The sequence below is a fragment of the Triticum aestivum genome, chromosome 4A (genome assembly GCF_018294505.1).
Source record: "Triticum aestivum cultivar Chinese Spring chromosome 4A, IWGSC CS RefSeq v2.1, whole genome shotgun sequence".
NCBI lineage: Eukaryota > Viridiplantae > Streptophyta > Magnoliopsida > Poales > Poaceae > Triticum > Triticum aestivum.
In genome coordinates, this window is record NC_057803.1 from 516,450,300 (window position 1) to 516,472,352 (window position 22,053).

Below are 22,053 nucleotides of genomic sequence, written 5' to 3' on the forward strand. Positions count from 1 at the left end.
TCACACGGGCGAAAGCCCGACGTGCACCTTCAATGCCGACAGATCGCTTGACGACCTCCAGCCGCGGGCATGCATCCACAAGCCGCCTCACCAGGCCAAAGAAGCTGTTCGGAAGGGCATCGCCAGGCCACATCCGAACTATAAAGCTCTTCATGGCCCGATCAGCCGCCTTATGTAGCTCGACCATCTGCTTCAGCTGGTCGCTCATTGGCACCGGGTGTTTGGCCTCAGCATACTAAGACCAGAACAGCTTCTCCGTTGAGCTTCCATCCTCGGCCTGGTAAAATTGTGCGGCATCGGACACGCTACGGGGCAAATCTGCGAATGCTCCTGGAGAGCTCCGGATTCGGGTAAGTAATCGGTAATTTACTTTTACATGCTTGCTTTGCATATAGAAAGCCTTACCCGCCGCTATCTTCTTCATCGCATCGATCTCCTGGAGGGCCTTTTGGGCTTCGGCCTTGGCACTTTTTGCACTCTCGAGGGTCACGGCAAGCTCGGACTCCCGCGTCTTTGAGTCAAGCTCCAACGCCTCGTGCTTCGCCACGAGAGCCTGGAGCTCTTGCTGCACCTCGCCCACCCGAGCCTCGTGCTTCTCTCGCTCGGTGCGCTCCTTGGCCGCTTTATCTTCGGCCTTGGTTAGCGCTTGCTTCAGGGTCGCCACCTCGGTCGTGGCCCCTGGCAAATATACGATGATCCTGTCATTTTGCAATCGCGTCTTCTTTTATATATACATATCTATAGACAGGGTATTACTTACCCTTGTTCTCCTCGAGCTGCCTCTTGGCAAGGCCGAGCTCTTTCCTGGACCCCTCGAGGTCCTGCTTCAGTACGGCGACCTCCGCAGTCAGTGCGGCGGACGCCAGCAGCGAAGCCTGCATATGCATATTGACATACTTATATTAGACTCCTGCGATATTATTTGATCCTCTGTTCGGCTTTTCTTTGTGAACACCGAACAAAGCATCAGGGGCTACTGTCTATGCGGTAATATTTCTACTACATTTTAAAACACTTACCTCAAAGCCTGTTAGAAGGCTGGCACAGGCTTCAGTCAATCCGCTCTTGGCGGACTGAACCTTCTGGATCACCGCACTCATGATATTGCGGTGCTCCTCGTCGATGGAAGCGCTGCGAAGCGCTTCCAGCAGATTGTCTGGCACCTCTGGATGGACAGAGGTCACCGGCACAGGCGTCTTGCCCCTCTTAGGAGGAGACCGCCTGCCCGAGCCTGGAACCGCTGGAGGTTCCGGCGCGGTGTTCGGCTGAGGGCCGAACTCGGAGCTCTCAGGGCCCCGTCCCCTCGGCTCCCGGAGTCCGGAAGGTCGCCTTGAGGCGCCTCCAGGACTGTCTCCCCTCGCCCCGGTGCCTCTTGAGACAGCACCTCGGCGTCGTCAGCAGGATGAGGGGAGGTGGCGGTCGGGACTGGATCACTATCCATGTCCGACGAGCCCAGGGAGCCGTCTGATGATACATCGATACTGGCTCGTGGCGGCCTGCATAATTATGTTCGGCGTTAGGAAAACAGTGCGACAAAGGAATTCTATGAGTTACTCTGGTATCCGAATACTTACGATCTCCCCGGGGCTTGGCCCTGGGGCAACCACTCGTCTTCGCCCTCGTCGGCGGCGGTGGAACTGTCCGGAAGGAGAGTCCTCCCCTTCTTGGACCCTTCGGCCTCCCCAGTTGGGGCGGCCTTCCTTTTCTTGTCTCCCCCGCCTGGAGGGGGAGCATCTTCTTCTTCCTCCTCGTCTTCGGGGAGGAGTGTGCCGCAGAGTTATCGGACGATGAGTCCGATAACACCTGGCGCCGGGAACTCTTTCGGGTTCCCTTGGCCTTCTTGGTCTTCTCCGGCACCTTGTAAGGAGCCGGAGTCAGCATCTCCGTCAGGAGAGCGCCCGCAGTATCTTCGGGCAAAGGGGTCGGGCAGTTAATCTGCCCCGACATCTCCACCCAGTCCTGTCAAAGGCATGGAGATTAGACCTCGCACATAATTAAACTAGGGAAAATAAATGTCCTACGGGACGTATTGAACTCACCGAACGCGCTAGGCGCTTTGCGCTTAGTCCGCGGTCCTCGGCGAGAGAAGGAGGGACCTCGGCGCCCTTGAACAGCACCTTCCAGACGTCCTTGTGCGTCGTATCAAAGAGCTCGCTCAGAGTCTGGTGCCGGGCCGGGTCGAACTCCCACAAGGTAAAATCCCGTTGTTGACACGGGAGGATCCGGCGGATGAGCATAACTTGGACTATGTTGACAAGCTTGAGCTTCTTGCTCGCCATACTCCGGATACATTTCTGGAGTCCATCCAGCTCCACCGACGAACCCCACGACAAGCCCTTCTCTTTCCAGGAAGTGAGCCGTGTAGGGAATCCGGATCGAAACTCAGGGGCTGCCACCCATTTGGCGTCGCGCGGCTCGGTGATGTAGAACCACGCCGATTGCCATCCCTTTATTGTCTCCATGAAGGATCCTTCGAGCCATATGACGTTGGGCATCTTGCCCACCATGGCTCCGCCGCATTCTGCTTGTTGTCCTCGTACCACCTTTGGCTTGATATTGAAGGTCTTTAACCACAGGCCGAAGTGGGGCCGGATGCGGAGGAAAGCCTCACACACGACGATGAACGCCGAAATGTTGAGGATGAAGTTCGGGGCCAGATCATGAAAGTCCAGCCCATAGTAGAACATGAGACCACGGACGAATGGATGGAGGGGAAACCCTAGTCCGCGGAGGAAGTGGTGAAGGAAAACTACCCTCTCATGAGGTTCCGGGGTAGGGACGATCTGCCCCGCAGCGGGCAGCCGATGCGCGATGTTCGCGGCTAAGTATCCGGCTCCGCGCAGCTTCTTGATATCTCCCTCCGTGACGGAGGAGACCATCCACCTGCCTCCCGCTCCGGACATGGTTGGAGAAGGTTGAGGTGGGAAGTGCAGACTTGGGCGCTAGAGCTCGAGTGTGCGAAAACGGATGAGCAAAAGAGGAAGAAGGCGTGGATAGAAAGGTGAATCCTTATCCCTTTATATGGGCGGACGAAGCTAAGCATCCCCACTTGCCTGGTAAAACTCGCTTATCCCCCAAGCACCGTAATTGATGGCGCAGTTGGGTTACCCACGCCCGTATTGATGAGAATCCCGTAATAAGGGGACATGATCTCTGCTTTGACGAGACATGTCGAAAAACTGCCTCGCGTTATGTGCGGGCTGGTTAAAGGAAACGGTTCGAATAATCACCGGGCCATGACATAACATCATGCTGCCAAAACAAGCCTGCAAATTAGATCTGCGAAAATATTATTCTCTCTACGGTGGTATGTGGAACTTATTTTGCAGGGTCGGACACTATCCTCGTATGCAAATTCTTTTGTGGTGTATTCGGAGAAGGAACCCGCCTTGCAATGCCGAAGACAATACTGCGCGCCGGACTCATCGTCATTGAAGCCTGGTTCAGGGGCTACTGAGGGAGTCCTGGATTAGGGGGTCTCCGGACAGCCGGACTATCTCCATTGTCCGGACTATTAGACTATGAAGATACAAGATTGAAGACTTCATCTCGTGTCCGGATGGGACTCTACTTGGCGTGGAAGGCAAGCTAGGCAATACGGATATGGATATCTCCTCCTTTGTAACCGACCTTGTGTAACCCTAACCCTCTTCGGTGTCTATATAAACCGAAGGGTTTTAGTCCGTAGGACAACAACGACAACATACAATCATACCATAGGCTAGCTTCTAGGGTTTAGCCTCTCTGATCTCGTGGTAGATCTACTCTTGTACTACCCATATCATAAATATCAATCAAGTAGGATGTAGGGTTTTACCTCCATCAAGAGGGCCCGAACCTGGGTAAAACGTTGTGTCTCCTGCCTCCTGTTACCATCCAGCCTAGACGCACAGTTCGGGACCCCCTACCCGAGATCCGCCGGTTTTGACACCGACAGGCTCTTATATGCATTATTGTTGATCTGACAAAAGAGCACATATTGCCTTGTCTTCTCCTGTTTATTGAATGCCTGCAGATTCCAGCTTAGTCCAATGCACGTGCACTATTATTATTATCCACATCATCCGATCATGCAAGTGAAAGGCAATTATGACGATATGTGATGGACTGATTGAGATGGGAGAAGCTAGTATGAACTCGACCTCTCTTGTTTTTGTAAATATGATTAGTTCATTGTTCCTGATTCAGCCTATTATGAATAAACATGTTTGCAATGACAATTAGAGATCATAGTTTCTTATGCCATGCTTAATTAGCTAGGAGCTTATAATGGTTTACCTTGCATGCCAACATGCTATTAAAATGGTTGTGATGTGGTATGATAGGGTGGTATCCTCTTTTGAACGATTCAAGTGGCTTGACTTGGCACATGTTCACGCATGTAGTTGAAACAAAATCAACATAGCCTCTATGATATTTATGTTCATGGTGCATTATATCCTACTCATGCTTGCATTCGGTGTTGATTAATTTTAATGCATGTCCATGACTGTTGTCGCTCTCTAGCTGGTCGCTTCCTAGTCTTTTTCTAGCCTTCACCTGTACCAAGAGGGAATACTGCTTGTGCATCCAACTCCATAAACCCCAAAGTTATGCCATATGAGTCCACTATACCTTCCTATATGCGGTATCTACCTGCCGTTCCAAGTAAATTTGTATGTGCCAAACTCTAAACCTTCAAATAAATATCCTGTTTTGTATACTCGAATAGCTCATGTATCAACTAGGGTTGTCCATATCTTCCATGTTAGGCGGGTTATTCTCAAGAGGAGTGGACTCCGCTCCTCACTCACGAGAAAATGGCTGGTCACCGAGATGCCCAGTCCCATGCTTTATGCAAATCAAATCAAAATAATTGCAAACAAAACTCCCCCTGGGACTCTTGTTAGTTGGAGGCACTCATTGTTTCGAGCAAGCCATGGATTGATGCTTGTTGGTGGAGGGGGAGTATAAACTTTACCATTATGTTTGGGAACCGCCTATAATGTGTGTAGCATGGAAGATATCGCCATCTCTTGGTTGTTATGTTGACAATGAAAGTATACCGCTCAAAATATTATTCACCTCTATTTCAAAACTGAGCTCTGGCACCTCTACAAATCCCTGCTTCCCTCTGCGAAGGGCCTATCTATTTACTTTTATGTTGAGTCATCATCCTCTTATTAAAAAGCACCAGTTGGAGAGCACCACTGTCATTTGCATTCATTACTGTTAGTTTACATTGAGTATGACTTGACTGGATCTCTTTTACCATGAATTACAATGTCTAGTCAGTCCTTGATCTTTAAAGATGCTCTGCATTTATGTTTTGCGGTCTCAGAAAGGGCTAGCGAGATACCATCTTGTTATATCATATTATGATTGTTTTGAGAAAGTGTTGTCATCGGAGATTTATTATTATTGCTCGCTAGTTGATTATGCTATTGATATGAGTAAACATGAGACCTAAGAGTTATTTTGAATATGGTTAGTTATAATCTTTGCTGAAAACTTGAATGCTGGCTTTACATATTTACAACAACAAGAGCAAACAGAGTTTGTAAAAGTTTTTCTTTATCACTTTCAGTTTGTCAACTGAATTGCTTGAGGACAAGCAAAGGTTTAAGCTTGGGGGAGTTGATAAGTCTCCGTCGTATCTACTTTTCCAAACACTTTTGCCCTTGTTTTGGACTCTAACTTGCATGATTTGAATGGAACTAACCCGGACTGACGTTGTTTTTAGCAGAATTACCATGGTGTTATTTATGTGCAGAAACAAACGTTCTCGGAATGACCTGAAACTTCACGGAGCAACTTTGTAGAAAATATGAAAAATACCTGCAAAAGATGAAGGCCAGGGGGCCCACCACCTCTCCACGAGGGTGGGGGGCGCGCCCCCCTACCTCGTGGGCCCCCTGTTGCCTCTCCAACTCCAACTCCAACTCCATATATTGTGTTTCGGGGAGAAAAAAATCAGAGAGAAGAATCCATCGCGTTTTACGATACGGAGCCGCCGCCAAGCCCTAAAACCTCTCAGGAGGGCTGATTTGGAGTCCGTTCGGGGCTCCGGAGAGGGGAATCCGTCGCCATCGTCATCATCAACCATCCTCCATCACCAATTTCATGATGCTCACCGCCGTGCGTGAGTAATTCCATCGTAGGCTTGCTGGACGGTGATGGGTTGGATGAGATTTATCATGTAATCGAGTTAGTTTTGTTAGGGTTTGATCCCTAGTATCCACTATGTTCTGAGATTGATGTTGCTATGACTTTGCTATGCTTAATGCTTGTCACTAGGGCCCGAGTGCCATGATTTCAGATCTGAACCTATTATGTTTTCATCAATATATGAGAGTTCTTGATCCTATCTTGCAAGTCTATAGTCACCTATTATGTGTTATGATCCGGTAACCCCGAAGTGACAATAATCGGGATACTTACCGGTGATGACCGTAGTTTGAGGAGTTCATGTATTCACTATGTGTTAATGCTTTGGTTCTGGTACTCTATTAAAAGGAGGCCTTAATATCCCTTAGTTTCCGTAGGACCCCGCTGCCACGGGAGGGTAGGACAAAAGATGTCATGCAAGTTCTTTTCCATAAGCACGTATGACTATATTCAGAATACATGCCTACATTACATTGATGAATTGGGGCTAGTTATGTGTTACCCTAGGTTATGACTGTTACATGATGAACCACATCCGGCATAATTCTCTATCACCGATCCATTGCCTACGAGCTTTCCATATATTGTTCTTCGCTTATTTACTTTTCCGTTGCTATTGTTACAATCACTACAAAATACCAAAAACATTACTTTTGCTACCGTTACCACTATTATCATATTACTTTACTACAGATATTAAGTTATCCAGGTGTGGTTGAATTGACAACTCAGCTGCTAATACTTGGGAATATTCTTTGGCTCCCCTTGTGTCGAATCAATAAATTTGGGTTGAATACTCTACCCTCGAAAACTGTTGCGATCCCCTATACTTGTGGGTTATCAGATAGCTAGCATGATGTTTTCATGGCTTGTCCGTTTTTTGATTTCATCGCCACGCTAGATCATTGCACATCTTGGTAAATCGCCGGAGGCATTCATATAGAGTCATATCTTTGTTCTAGTATCGAGTTGTAATATTGAGTTGTAAGTAAATAAAAGTGTGATGGTCATCATTATTAGAACATTGTCCCATGTGAGGTTATCAAAATAAAAGTGGCCAGAGAAGCCCCAAAAAGAAAGAGAGAGACAGGCCAAATAAGCCTAAAAAGGAAAATAAAAAATGAGAGAAAAGATAGAAGGGACAATGTTACTATCCTCTTACCACACTTGTGCTTCAGAGTAGCACCACGTTCTTCATATAAAGAGTCTCTTGAGTTATCACTTTCATGTAATGGTGGGAATTTTCATTTTAGAACTTGGCTTGTATATTCCAACGATGGGCTTCCTCAAGTTCCCTAGGTCTTCATGAGCAAGCAAGTTGGATGCACACCCACTTAGTTTCAGTTTGAGCTTTCATACACTTATAGCTCTAGTGCATCTATTGCATGGCAATCCCTACTCCTCGCATTGACATCAATTGATGGGCATCTCCATAGCCCATTGATTAGTCGCGTCGATGTGAGACTTTCTCCCTTTTTGTCTTCTCCACACAACCTCCATCATAATATTATATTCCACCTATAGTGTTATATCCATGGCTCACGCTCATGTATTGCGTGAAAGTTGAAAAGGTTTGAGAACATCAAAAGTATGAAACAATTGCTTGGCTTGTCATCGGGATTGTGCATGATTTGACTATTTTGTGTGATGAAGATGGAGCATAGCCATACCATATGATTTTGTAGGGATAACTTTCTTTGGCCATGTTATTTTGTAAAGACATGATTGCTTTATTAGTATGCATGAAGTACTATTGTATTAATGTCAAATGATAGACTATTGCTTTGAATCACTCGTGTCTTAATATTCATGCCATGATTAGATTACATGATTAAGATTATGCTAGGGAGCATTCCACATCAAAAATTATCTTTTTATCATTTACCTACTCGAGGACGAGCAGGAATTAAGCTTGGGGATGTTGATACTTCTCCGTCATATCTATAATTTTTTATTGTTCCATGCCAATATTCTACAACTTTTACATACTTCTGACAAGTTTTTATACTACTTTGGGACTAACATATTGATCCAGTGCCCAGTGCCAGTTCCTGTTTGTTGCATGTTTTTTGTTCGCAGAAAATCCATATCAAACAGAGTCCAAACGGGATAAAAACTGCGGAGATTTTTTTTGAATATATGTGAATTTTGGGAAGTGGGAATCAACGCGAGACGATGTCCAAGGGGCCCACGAGGGTGAGGAGCGTGCCCTAGGGGGTAGGGCGCGCCCTAGGCCCTCGTGGCCACTCCATAAGGCGGTTGGTGCCCTTCTTTTTTGGCAAGAAAGCCAATATCTGGATAAAAATTGTGTCAAAATTTCAGCCCAATCGAAGTTACTGATCTCCGGGAATTTAACAAACGGTGAAAGGGCAGAATCAGGGAGCACAGAAACAGAAGGAAACAGAGAGAGATCCAATCTCGGAGGGGCTCTCGCCCCTCCGCCGCCATGGAGGCCAAGGACCAGAGAGGAAACCCTTCTCCCATCTAGGGGGAAGGTCAAGTAAGAAGAAGAAGAAGAAGAAGAAGAAGAAGAAGAAGAAGAAGAAGAAGAAGAAGAAGAAGAAGAAGAACAAGAAGAAGAAGAAGGGGGCTCTCTCCCCCTCTGTCCCGGTGGCACCGGAACACCGCCGGGGCCTTCATCGCGACAACGAACTACACCAACAACTTCACCACCGTCATCACCAACTCTTCCCCCCTCTATGCAGCGGTGTAACCCCTCTTTTACCCACTGTAATCTGTACTTAAACATGGTGCTCAGCACTATATATTATTTCCCAATGATGTATGGCTATCCTATGATGTTTGAGTAGATCCGTTTTGTCCTATGGGTTAATTGATGATCGTGATTGGTTTGAGTTGCATGTTTTATTATTGGTGTTGTCCTATGGTGCTCTCCGTGTCACGCAAGCGTGAGGGATCCCCGTTGTAGGGTTTGCAATATGTTCATGATTTGCTTATGGTGGGTGGCGTGAGTGACAGAAGCACAGACCCGAGTAAGTAGGTTGTTTGCGTATGGGAGTAAATAGGACTTGATGCCTTATAATGCTATGGTTGGGTTTTACCTTAATGATCTTTAGTAGTTGCGGATGCTTGCTAGAGTTCCAATCATAAGTGCATATGATCCAAGAAAATAAAGTGTGTTAGCTTATGCCTTTCCCTCAAATAAAATTACAATAATGATTATCGGTCTAGTTATCGATTGTCTAGGGACAAATAACTTGCTCGTGACAAAAAGCTCTCTACTGAAACTAACTTAGTTGTGTCTTTATCTAAACAGCCCCTAGTCTTTTATTTACATGCTCTTTATTATCTTGCAAACCTAGCCTACAACACCTACAAAGTACTTCTAGTTTCATACTTGTTCTAGGTAAGGCAAACGTTAAGCGTGCGTAGAGTTGTACCGTTGGTCGATAGAACTTGAGGGAATATTTGTTCTACCTTTAGCTCCTCGTTGGGTTCGACACTCTTACTTATCGAAAGAGGCTACAATTGATCCCCTATACTTGTGGGTTATCAAGACGTTGTAGCCATATAGGTCAGTACATTGAATGTACTGGCAAATTCACACCATAGAATAATAATGAGAATATCTATCTCTATATGCATATTTGGCTGGTGGAGGCTCTAAGTTTAGTTTTTGCATAAAGCTAATTTTTCCCTACAACAAAGTAATAAATTTTATTTATTACTAAGTCAAGTTACCCATATTGAGAAGGTAACCCCAACTCAATTCCCAAAAGTCACCAAATCATTAATAACCCAATACATTAATTTAAGTAACATGATGAGATCAACCAATAATTCAAATACCATATACTCAAAATGTCCATAACTGGGGACACGGCTAATCATGATTAGTTTGTACACTCTGCAAAGGTTTGCGCACTTTTCCCCACAAGACTAGATCTCCTCCGTTGAATTTCTCGCACTGCATGATGTTTGAGAAACGGATAACCGAGACGCAGTCTTTCTGAGGAGATCCCCTTAACTGATATATAGGCTGGTATACCTACAATCCCCTACATCTACTAGCCTATCATGGAAAGGTTTCTCACAACTTACTTAACTATGCTAGAGCCCATAATGGCTTGTGGCTGCACATGGAAGTTTCTAGCATGAATAATCTTATGATCCCTTTGAGCCTGGGTGGCATTCCATTGGGTGATCACACAGGTACTCCGGGATCCCCTTGGGCAAGCACTGGGTTCTCCAGGTGCCCGGGCAAGCCACTGGGTTCTCCAGGGTGCCCCCAACCATTCCACCCAGATGTGTGTTAATGTTTTTTTGACCATGAAGACTGCAAGGCTTACACCCCACAGCGTTTTATTAAAAAAGAGAAGGGCATAAGTACAAAGTTCCTCAAGATGAGGAAAAGAAAACAGAAGAAAGTGAATTAAAGAAAACTATACAAAAGGGAAAAGGGGGCTATACCTAAAGGAGTACAAAACTGAAAAACAAGAGTCCTCCTCAAGGAGGTAGGAAATCAATCCATCTAAGCAGGCATCCCTATATCTTTTTTTGATCCTGTGGGAGAACAGAGTAATATCATGAATGAAACCATTTATCCACGCCCTGAAAGAAGGCCTGATATGCCTGAATGCCCTGTCATTCCTGACTTTCCAAACATTCCAGCAAGCAAGAAAGACCACTTCCGCAAAGAAAGGTTTATTGAAATCCTTCCTGGCATGCATAGCAATTTCAACCATGTCATGAGAGTCCTTCCAAACAATCTGCAGATAGTCCCACACACATACACTGAAATTGCATTGGAAAAAGAGATGGTTTCTGTCCTCCAGTGTCCCAGTTGGACAAAGCACACATTCTGGCCCATCATTAATCTTCCAATGTCTTCGATGGATCATATCTTTGGTGTTAACCCTGTCCATTATGACCAGGCAGGCAAACATTTTGATCGACATGGTACATCAGCTCTTCTAGACCCACCTCAAAATGGGATTTGCCATAACCATCTGATACACAAAGTCATAAAACTTTTTAGCAGAATAGTCTGCCTTCTTACCATGTCTCCATACCCAAGCATCAGGGCAATCGTTGTCCAAATGACAAGATTCCATCAATGAAGAAAGTTGGTGGAATTCTTGGAAAGCTAGCTCAGACAGAGGTAAATAAAACAGCTCTTGAAAGTTGTCAGTTTGAAAAACTTCCATGACAAAAAGATTTTTGTGGAGGCAAAAGGAAAAGAGCCTGGGAAATCTTTCCTGAAGAGGGGTGCCATTATTTCCAATCTGCCAATGATCTGACCAAAACAGCATAGTGTCTCCTCTGTGAACAGTGACAGAGGTAACAGCCCTAAACTTATCCATTAACTTGCAGACATCTCTCCACCATAATGAACCACAAAGTGTTGTATCATGGGGAACTCCTTGGAAATAATAAGAGTCCCAAACCAGGCGAACCCATGGCACATCCACCTTGTTATAGAATTTGTTGAGATGCATGTGTGTTAATGTTGCCACCTTAAGTTTCCCTTAGTTATTATCTCTCGCAACTTGCATGATTCTCACATACTAATCCACGTCTACGAGCATGGCTAAGCAATAAGAGTATAACGTATAATCCCAGGATGATAAAAGGTAATAGGCTCCTACCTCATCAACTACTTAGCATAACCACATGTTCCCAATCCTACTCATGCAATCTTTGAGGGTTTGAAACTAATACATAAAACTGGGTATAAAAGAGTATGATCAAAGTGTGAACTTGCCTTGTACTGTTGATGAAGATTCTCCGCACTCATAATTCATGATAATTCTACTCGTCACACTCCATTCAATCTATCGTAAGCAGGCAAGTATAACCACACATAAGCAATCACTCAAAGATCCAAAAGAACGCAGAAAATATTTCGCAAAACTTCAAAAACCATCAAATAAAACTTCTAGACAAAAACATATTTTTAACAGTAGCAAAATTATGTGATTTTGATCTTAACAGAAAGTACTGAAGGAAATATGCCCTAGAGGCAATAATAAAGTTATTATTTATTTCCTTATTTCATGATAAATGTTTATTATTCATGCTAGAATCTTATATTTACTAATTGAAAGCACCATCCGAGCCGCCACGTTAATTCTGAAAACTAAACAAAAGTGTCCAATGGATCTCCTATTAATTGTATCTACAGCCATAGGATGGTCATGAGAAGTCCTCATGATTTGTCCCACCTGCTATTCTTATACCAGACTAATCTACATGCTGGAAAAAAACACAGGACTCCTACCCCCGTACCTCATCCCCAGTCAATGGGTCGTCATCCCAATCTTCCTCCTCCCTGGACCACGCTAGAAAAAATCACAGGAATCCTCCCTCGGCACCTCATCTCCAGTCAATGGGTCGGCCTCCCTGATCTTCCTCCTCTCGGAACGCAGGGTAAGAAAATTTGCCTTTCTTGGCTGCTAATCAATTCCTTGGGTTCAGCCCTTCATCTTTCTCACGTACTCAGGCTTTAATCTCCCTCATTGTTGTGACCACAATATTGCATAAGTGGTGATTCAAGTGGCACAATTTACACAGCAAGGCAAGATTTAATTCATGTTTTTTCCTAATATGCGCAGAACAATTCCATCAATGGTTGATTTGTGACGTGCGATTAAGCATGGAGGTCTGGGCGCTCCTCCTATTCCCAAGGAGGAGCCGTGTCGGTGCTCTTGCCGCCGGTAGCACCGCTTTCCTATCCTTCTTCCGAAGGGAGATATACTGCCTACCTCCTGCTATTCTATCCAATATCTGCTAGGTATCTCACTAATTTTGAGATTACCTAATTGCCTTAGTCTACAGCCACAAAAAACTCATTTTTCTGATCACTGTAGATTCCATTACTATCATTCCAAACATCTGATCTGTGTTTTCTGAATGTTATATTCAATTAATTGGCATAGCAAGCCTACTTCAGGTCATGACGTTCTACTATTTTTTGTGACACGGTTAATTTTTTCATGCATCCCTGTAGGAGTTGACTACATGGTGTCATGCTCTGAAGTTTGCTGCATCCCTGTAGGATTTTCCACTGCGACTCCACGAGTAAATCTGAACCACAACTTTGCCTCTCTCGGTTTGCTTTCCCATCAAGATAGAAATCTAACACCCCGCAAAAAAAAATCTAACGTATTCTTTCATCTGACTCTGCCTATGAAATCTCTGTCCTGTATGCTATGTTTTTCTAATTTACATCCTATATGGACAACATCCTGAGAGTCAAAGATAGATCACGGAAAGCAGCCACATCATCATTGGCTGTGTAGTGTACGTCCGATTCAGAACCGTGTCGAATTGCATATCGGTAGTCAGCACATAGGGAAGCCCATAAAAGTTGACTTTTTTTATTCGGGTACTTCTGTAGGCAGACATACGGTGGATGCATGAGCGAGTCGCTAAGGTACATACAACAATACCATCCATCCATATGCACACAATCATTTTTTAGAGAAGCACGTACAACCTCTTTTGCCTTAATTGGTAGCCATGTTTCTAATCCTATGCTTGCAGAAGTTTGATAGTTCTCTTCCTCCCTACTTCTAATATTTAAATCCCTGTATGTCTCTTTTTTTGTCCATAAAAAGGTAGAACCTGTTGTCCATAATGGTTCGCAGTTGGTCAGTATGGTTCTTTTAACAAGAATTTTGTGTATATATAAGTTTACAATGGAACAAAACAATATATGGAGCATAGAAATATTACCTGAAGCTTTTGGTTGTGATATTTGAGCTAGAGTTTAGATTAGTGATCTTGGACATTGATTATGTGTTTGCAATTTCGCCTTGGGACCTTAATAAATTAGAAGTATTTTTGTCTCATGATTTGCATTTCGTGTCTATTTTCTCTACAAAATCTAGAACTCCAGTTCCGATCATGATATTTGCATGTCGTTATTTGTAACTTCACACAAGTTAATCTCACAAAGAATCATAAGTTTTAGAGATTTTGGAGAGAAGTTTACGAAGTAAGATGAGCAGGCATGTGACTTCATGTACCTTATTAAAGCATCCATGATAATGATTAGCCCTTTCTGACAAAAATATAAAATTAACTCCCATGTTTCTGCAGGCCCATTAAAAGGAAAACTTATCAATGTTTTTACTATTTCTCAGTCTCATGAGTCCCTAAATTGAGTTTCTGCTCAACGTGGTCTACATCTTTTGAGGATACGGATCGTAATCCATCAGATGCAGGTACAGTATTTTGATGTACTTATAGGAGATTCTTAATAAGTTATTTGATTCCGTCAATTGTGTTACATATATTAGCAGTTAAGTATCTATGTAATGTCATGCGTCCACTTGATTTAATTTTTGTGTTGAAATGCTTTTTTTCTGAATTGAGAAATAATCAATTTCGGCCATTAATTTGCAAATCCTAAATACGTGAACGACTCTGAAGTTTCTATTTTTAATGAGATTTGATGCAGTGTTTTACATTATGATTACAATGTTGGTTGCATGATGATGGTATAGCCTTTTCTATTTCATTGCACCTGTTCAAGCCTAGATGGGAGACCTTGGTCCTTCTTTTACTATGGAAAGAAAGAGATAATCACTCCTTACAATCAGGGATGAAATTTTATCCCGTGAAGAAGGGGCTAGAACACAAGGGCTTTCTGAACTCCAAATTGATGTTGTGGTGATAAGGCAATTCCTCAGTTTGCTTTCATGGAGCACACATAACTAGATTTGATACTTCTATTTCTACTCAATGCCTCGGCTGGCATAGTGGCATAGTTATAATTCCTTTTGCGGATGTACTACTGTAGATAGTTGCTTCACTTTTAGGATTTTAGTGTTGGTTAAAGTAACATTGATGCCACTTTCTGGTGTTGATTATAGTTGCATGGATGGTGTAATGTAGAATGAGGATGAATTGCAGCTACATAAGTAAACTTTGATCCATTCATTTCATTCGGCACCTTATTTCTTTACTATGGCACTTGATAATCACTTGTGCTTTGCAAACAGATATAAATATTCAGTACTATAGCCCATAATTTATCTATAAATGCTTATCTAATCCTGCCCGTGATTTACATACCTAAATAAGTTTTAGGATTTTATATGATAATCACTTATTTTACTTATTTTATTGTAGCACAGTTCCGACGGTTCGCAAGTATGACCGGTGATAAACAATCTGAGATATCAGGGGGAAAATATCCAAACTGAGAGACGAAGGGGGTACAATAGGTAAGGTTGGATGAAGCACGCTCCCTGATAGGAGAATGAATTCGACTTTTTTTCCAAGTACCAGAAATTTGTATATAAGAATAAATATGACCTAAACAACACAATGCTGACTTTTAATTTATGTCAATCCTTTTAATTTATGATTAACATTTGCCCGCAAAAAAATATGATTAACATAAATATTATGAATCAAAAAAAAATAGATTAGTTCTAGCCCGTGCACGTACACGGGTTGTTGACTAGTTGTATTAACCGGAAACATAATACTTGTGTGAATACATAGACAAACTAAACATCACTAGTATGCCTCTACTTGACTAGCTCGTTGATCGAAGATGGTTATGTTTTCTAACCATAGACATGTGTTGTCATTTGATTAACGGGATCACATCATTAGAAGAATGATGTGACTGACATGACCCATTCCATTAGCTTAGCACCCGATCGTTTAGTATGTTGCTATTGCTTTCTTCATGACTTATACATGTTCCTATGACTATGAGATTATGCAACTCCCGTTTGCCGGAGGAACACTTTGTGTGCTACCAAACATCACAACGTAACTGGGTGATTATAAAGGAGCTCTACAGGTGTCTCCAAAGGTAAATGTTGGGTTGGCGTATTTCGAGATTAGGATTTGTCACTCCGATTGTCGGAGAGGTATCTCTAGGCCCTCTCGGTAATGCACATCACATAAGCCTTGCAAGCATTGCAACTAATGAGTTAGTTGCGAGATGATGTATTATGAAACGAGTAAAGAGACTTGCTGGTAACGAGATTGAACTAGGTATTGAGATACCGACGATCGAATCTCGGGCAAGTAACATACCGATGACAAAGGGAACAACGTATGTTGTTATGTGGTCTGACCGATAAAGATCTTCGTAGAATATGTGGGAGCCAATATGAGCATCCAGGTTCCGCTATTGGTTATTGATCGGAGACGTGTCTCGGTCATGTCTACATTGTTCTCGAACCCGTAGGGTCCGCACGCTTAAGGTTTCGATGACAGTTTCATTATGAGTTTATATATTTTGATGTACCGAAGTTAGTTCGGAGTCCCGGATGTGATCACGGACATGACGAGGAGTCTCGAAATGGTCGAGACATAAAGATTGATATATTGGAAGCCTATGTTTGGACATCGGAAGTGTTCCGGGTGAAATCGGCATTTTACCGGAGTACCGGGAGGTTACGGAAACCCCTGGTAACCTAATGGGCCTTAATGAGCCTAGTGGAGGAAGAGGAGAGGAGGCCTAGGGGCTGCCGCGCCCCCCCCCCCCAGTCCGAATTGGACAAGGAGGGGGGCGGCGCCCCCCCCCCCTTTCCTTTCTTCCCTCTCCTCCTTCCCCCAAGTCCTAATCCAACTAGGGAAAGGGAGGGGAGTCCTACTCCCGGTAGGAGTAGGACTCCTCCTGCGCGCCTCCTCCTAGGGCCGGCCGAACCCTCCTTGGCTCCTTTATATACAGGGGCAGGGGGCACCCCTAGACACACAAGTTGATATCTAAGATCGTTCTCTTAGCCGTGTGCGGTGCCCCCTTCCACCATAGTCCTCGATAATATTGTAGTGGTGCTTAGGCAAAGCCCTGCGACAGTAGAACATTAAGATCGTCAGCACGCCGTCGTGCTGACGGAACTCTTCCCCGACACTTTGCTGGATCGGAGTCCGGGGATCATCATCGAGTTGAACGTGTGCTAGAACTCGGAGGTGCCGTAGTTTCGGTACTTGATTGGTCGGGCCATGAAGACGTACGACTACATCAACCGTGTTTTTATAACGCTTCCGCTGTCGGTCTACAAGGGTACGTAGATCACACTCTCCCCTCTCGTTGCTATGCATCACCATGATCTTGCATGTGCGTTGGAAAATTTTGAAATTACTACGTTCCCCAACAGTGGCATCCTAGCCTAGGTTTTATGCGTTGATGTTATATGCACGAGTAGAACACAAGTGAGTTGTGGGCGATATAAGTCATACTGCTTACCAGCATGTCATACTTTGGTTCGGCGGTATTGTTGGATGAAGCGGCCCGGACCGACATTACGCGTACGCTTACGCGAGACTGGTTCTATCGACGTGCTTTGCATACAGGTGGCTGGCGGGTGTCAGTTTCTCCAACTTTAGTTGAACCAAGTGTGGCTACGCCCGGTCCTTGCGAAGGTTAAAACAGCACCAACTTGACAAACTATCGTTGTGGTTTTGATGCATAGGTAAGAACGGTTCTTGCTAAGCCCGTAGCAGCCACGTAAAACTTGCAACAACAAAGTAGAGGACGTCTAACTTGTTTTTGCAGGGCATGTTGTGATGTGATATGGTCAAGATGTGATGAGATATAAGTTGCTGTATAAGATGATCATGTTTTGTTGAAGTTATCGGCAACTGGCAGAAGCCTTATGGTTATCTCTTTATTGCATAAGATGCAAGCGCCAAATAATTGCTTTACTTTATCGCTATGCGATAGCAATAGTTGCAAGAGCAGTAGTTGGCGAGACGACCATGTGACGACACATTGATATAGATCAAGATGATGGAGATCATGATGTCATGCCGGTGACGATGGAAATCATGATGATACTTTGGAGATGGAGATCAAAGGCACAAGATGATGATGGCCATATCATGTCACATATTTTGATCGCATGTGATGTTTATCTTTTATACATCTTATTTTGCTTTGTTTGATGGTAGCATTTTAAGATGATCTCTCACTAATTATCAAGAAGTGTTCTCCCTGAGTATGCACCGTTGCGAAAGTTCTTCGTGCTGAGACACCACGTGATGATCGGGTGTGATAGGCTCTATGTTCAAATACAACGGGTGCAAAATAGTTGCACACGCAGAATACTCAGGTTATACTTGATGAGCCAAGCATATACAGATATGGCCTCGGAACACGGAGACCGAAAGGTCGAGCGTGAATCATATAGTAGATATGATCAACATAGTGATGTTCACCATTGAAACTACTCCATCTCACGTGATGATCGGACATGGTTTAGTTGATTTGGATCACGTGATCACTTAGAGGATTAGAGGGATGTCTTATTGATATGTTCCTAGATCAATAGCAAAGATGCGGATTGGATCTGTGATCTGAGGTTTATCCTCATTGCTGCACAGAAGAATTATGTCCTTGATTGTAGCGACCCGACCTCAGACGGTCAAGTCTCTGTGTATCTATGCCATCCCTGGATCGGTATGCTGGCACACACAGTACATCAATGTATATATCAAAGTGCAATCACATGTATAAATAACGTAAAACTGATATATATACCTCATAAGTCTCAGCGGAAACAAATAATCGGGTGTGGAGTCCCATCAACGCCATCGGCAGGTTGAGTGTAGACCGTAACCCTGTACCGTACTCTTACTCGTCGGAAAGAACATATCTGCAACATGAGATGTTGCAGCCGTGTAGGTCAGTACATTGAATGTACCGGCAAGATCACAATATGAGGAAAGCAGATGATAAAACTATTCTATATGCAATATGGCTTTGTGGCTGTGTGTCTGATGTTTTTGCGTAAAAACTGGTTTTATTTTCCCTACTACAAAGGAATATCAGGAGTCTGTACTACGGAGTGTTCTATCATGACATGGTTCCGCCAACCGATGTCTCATAGCCCAAATCATCATAAGTTGCCCACAATTAAGTTATCAATCCGGTGTTGAGAGTTCCGAGATAGATCCAAGTCCAGAGGCTCAAATTGTCCGTAACTGGGGACACGGCTAATCGATTAGGTTTTAACCCTCTGCAGAGGTTTGTACACTTTACCCGCAAGATTCGATCCCTCTCTTTACATTCTCGCACTTCAGGGTGTTTGAGAACAAGATGACCGAAACATGGTCTTCCGAAGAGTTGCTCTGACCACTGTCCGGTGCTCATCCAATCCTACCGTAGTTCTACATCTGCTAGCTCCGTCCCAGCCAGAGTCACAACTAAGGTCAACCAAGCCAGAGCCCATAGTGAATTGCGGTTGCACAGGTAAGCTTCCGGGCATGAAGTATTCTTCCGTCTCTTTGAGTCTGGGTGAAGCTTTTCGCAAGATGTCATGGCGCTTCTCCATGCATCCCGGCCAACCACTGGTTTCTCCAGGGTGCCCGTCAACCGTCCTTCACCCAGTAGTGTGTATTGAATTCTTGTCTCGAGTCTCGAAATCTTGAGGAGTCCTGAAGATGCAGTCCTTGCAGATGCCATCATGAAGTTGTCGTCTTTGACGTAAAGTCCTTCATTCTCACACCACTCCTGAGCACTCATACCAAACCCCGTCTACTACAGCGTAGCATTAAAACTATATACGTCCCGGGCTTGGTAACAGGGAGGTGGGTCCCTACCTCATGCATTCTACTCAACTACAAGAATCAATATCACTACTGGAGAAGTTGTTGCAAGGATGACACTAAATGCAATAAAAATATAGGTATGAAAAACATGGTCAAAGTGAACTTGCCTGGTAGGTTGATGAAGATAACAACGCTCTCGAAACTAACTTGATAGGACTATTCGCAACTCTCCGATGAAATCTATAATAACAAACATGACATTCACATAAGCAAGCATTCTAGCAAGCAAATCTAACAATCAAAAGAAAACCCAATAAGAAAACCCAACACAAAACAAATAGCACATCAAAAGAACTAATAGGGGAAAACTATAAAGAACCTAATAGGAAAACCTTTTGCCTTAACTACAAAAATAGTTTTGTCCTAAGCAAAACTTAACAAAGAAAATACTAAACTAATAAATTAACTGAAAATAAAAAGTAAAACAACTAAGTTAACAGAAAGTATTTTTCATAAAACTTTATTTGCAAAAAGAAACAAATAAAAAGCTTTTATAAAACTCTAACTATGACCTATACAAGTTTCCATACAAAACTAACAATTTTTTTAAAAAAAATAAGAATAAAATTGTCTACAGTTAAATAACAGAAACAAAACTAAATTTGTCAAAAGTGACAAAAAGAAATAATTTAAAAACAATTAAAACTATAAAGAAAAGGTTAAAACAAAAGTAGAACTAAAACAGTACTGTTTTGCCTAAAAATCTAATTTAAAAATAAATTAAAATAAATAACTATATTCTACTAGATAAACCAAACAATAAAAAAACAGTAGCAAAAAGAATCAATCAATAATATTTAATAAAACTCAACATACGGCCAAAATAGTGATTTGAACAAATTTCATCAAACTCAAATTTACACTACTCAAATTTGAAAAATAAGTACACAAACAGAAACTTCAACAAATTTGTGACACAATGCAAAAAGAATCACTCAATTTGGATATAAAACATAAAAGTTATAGAATATCTAAGATTGAAACTTTTCTGTTTTTTTATAGAAACGAAAATAAAACATAACGGGCAAGTCTACTGGGCTAGGATCTGAGCGATCTGTAACTAACCGTCGCTCGGCCAAAACTTTATAGAAACGTGCACGTACATTTAATAAAAAGAAACCGATGAACCAGTGTGATCTAAACCGAAGTAAACCGACTAATAGAACCGATCTACTAAAACCGATCTAATCTTATTTGCACTTAACGCTTCGAAAAAACGGAGGGAGGCGCTCGTTGCTTACAAAGAGGAGCTCGTGTAGGCAGGGAAGTGGATGGCGTCGGGGGCGACGGCTCCGGTGACCGACGGCGGAGACGGCGATGTCCAGCAGGTGGAGGACTCCGAGGGGGTCCGATTTTCTGTGGATAGTGAGGCGAGGGAACGTCGGAGTCGAGCGTGGCGTCCAGGTGAACTTCGTGAACTCCGGCGGCGTTATGAGCTCGAGGCGGTGGCTCCGGTGCTCCCTGGGCGTCCAAAACATGTCAAACAGATTCGCAACAAGGAGGGATAGTTGGCTATGGAAGGAAAGGTTTCGAGGATACTTAGAAGCGTCGGAAACGATCGGTGAGCCGCGTGAACTCCGGCGAGATCCAAACGATGAGGCCGTGTGACACGGTGGGTTTTGGCGAGGGTTTTCAAAGGGAAACGGGAGAGGACAGCCTCGGGTATTTATAGGACATGAGGCTTGGGGAAGGGATCGACTCAGGGAAGGGATCGACTCGGGGTAGGGTTTCCAAGAGGATCGGACGCGGCGGCGGCGGCGGAAGCGTGAACGCGTGGTGTTGTGTTCTTCGTGGAGAAAAAGAAAGAAGAGGTGGGGCCCATGCGCCAGGTGGGAAGTCAACAAGGGGGAGAGGGTTACGTGAGGGAGGGGAGAGCGAACGAGGGGAGAGGGCATGGGGCGCTCGGTCTCCTTTTTCCTTTTTTTGCACGTGGGGGTGCTGGGGCAGTTGGCCTGGGGGCTCGGCCTTGCTAGCGATGGCCTCGCCTGGCCTGTGGCTGGGCCTCGCTGGCCTGGCGCCCGGCTGAAGCGTTTTTTTTATTATTATTTTTGAAATAAAGTCAGAAAAAAAATATACAGAGAGAAAAACAAAAATACTTGTGTATAGGACATATATATATCTAAAAACTCAGAAAAATAAATCCTACACCGTGTACATTTTTCCAGAGGCAAAATCCAAACTTAAGGAAAAAAACATTTTTTTATAAATTCCAAATAAACTCCAATTTAAATTCAAAAACTTTTGGCATTAATTTCTCCTGACTTTTTGGAGTGTCATGTTAGCTCCTCTCATACTTTTAAACAAGTATTTGTCAGGGGTATATGAAATAAATTTCGAATGCCAAGTTGAATCCAAATTCAAATA

The 22,053-nt window shown here is 43.6% G+C and overlaps 1 protein-coding gene across 11 annotated transcripts; it reads left to right on the forward strand.

Annotated features, from left to right (window-relative positions):
• The first annotated feature begins 12,376 nt into the window (after positions 1–12,376).
• On the forward strand, positions 12,377–15,624 carry LOC123086667 (uncharacterized). 11 transcript variants are annotated; one of them, XR_006441050.1, is made up of 5 exons: positions 12,388–12,537; positions 12,723–12,824; positions 13,118–13,188; positions 14,212–14,336; positions 15,252–15,624. XR_006441050.1 is itself a non-coding variant. In XM_044508443.1 (4 exons), the coding sequence occupies exons 1-4, from the start codon at positions 12,411–12,413 to the stop codon at positions 14,218–14,220; spliced, it is 309 nt and encodes a 102-aa protein (XP_044364378.1). In that variant the 5' UTR covers positions 12,388–12,410; the 3' UTR covers positions 14,221–15,230. The 11 variants fall into 11 exon arrangements, 1 of the variants encoding a protein (XP_044364378.1); XR_006441044.1 differs by having other exon boundaries at positions 12,382–12,537; positions 13,118–14,336; XR_006441045.1 differs by having other exon boundaries at positions 12,723–13,188.
• Positions 15,625–22,053: the final 6,429 nt, after the last annotated feature.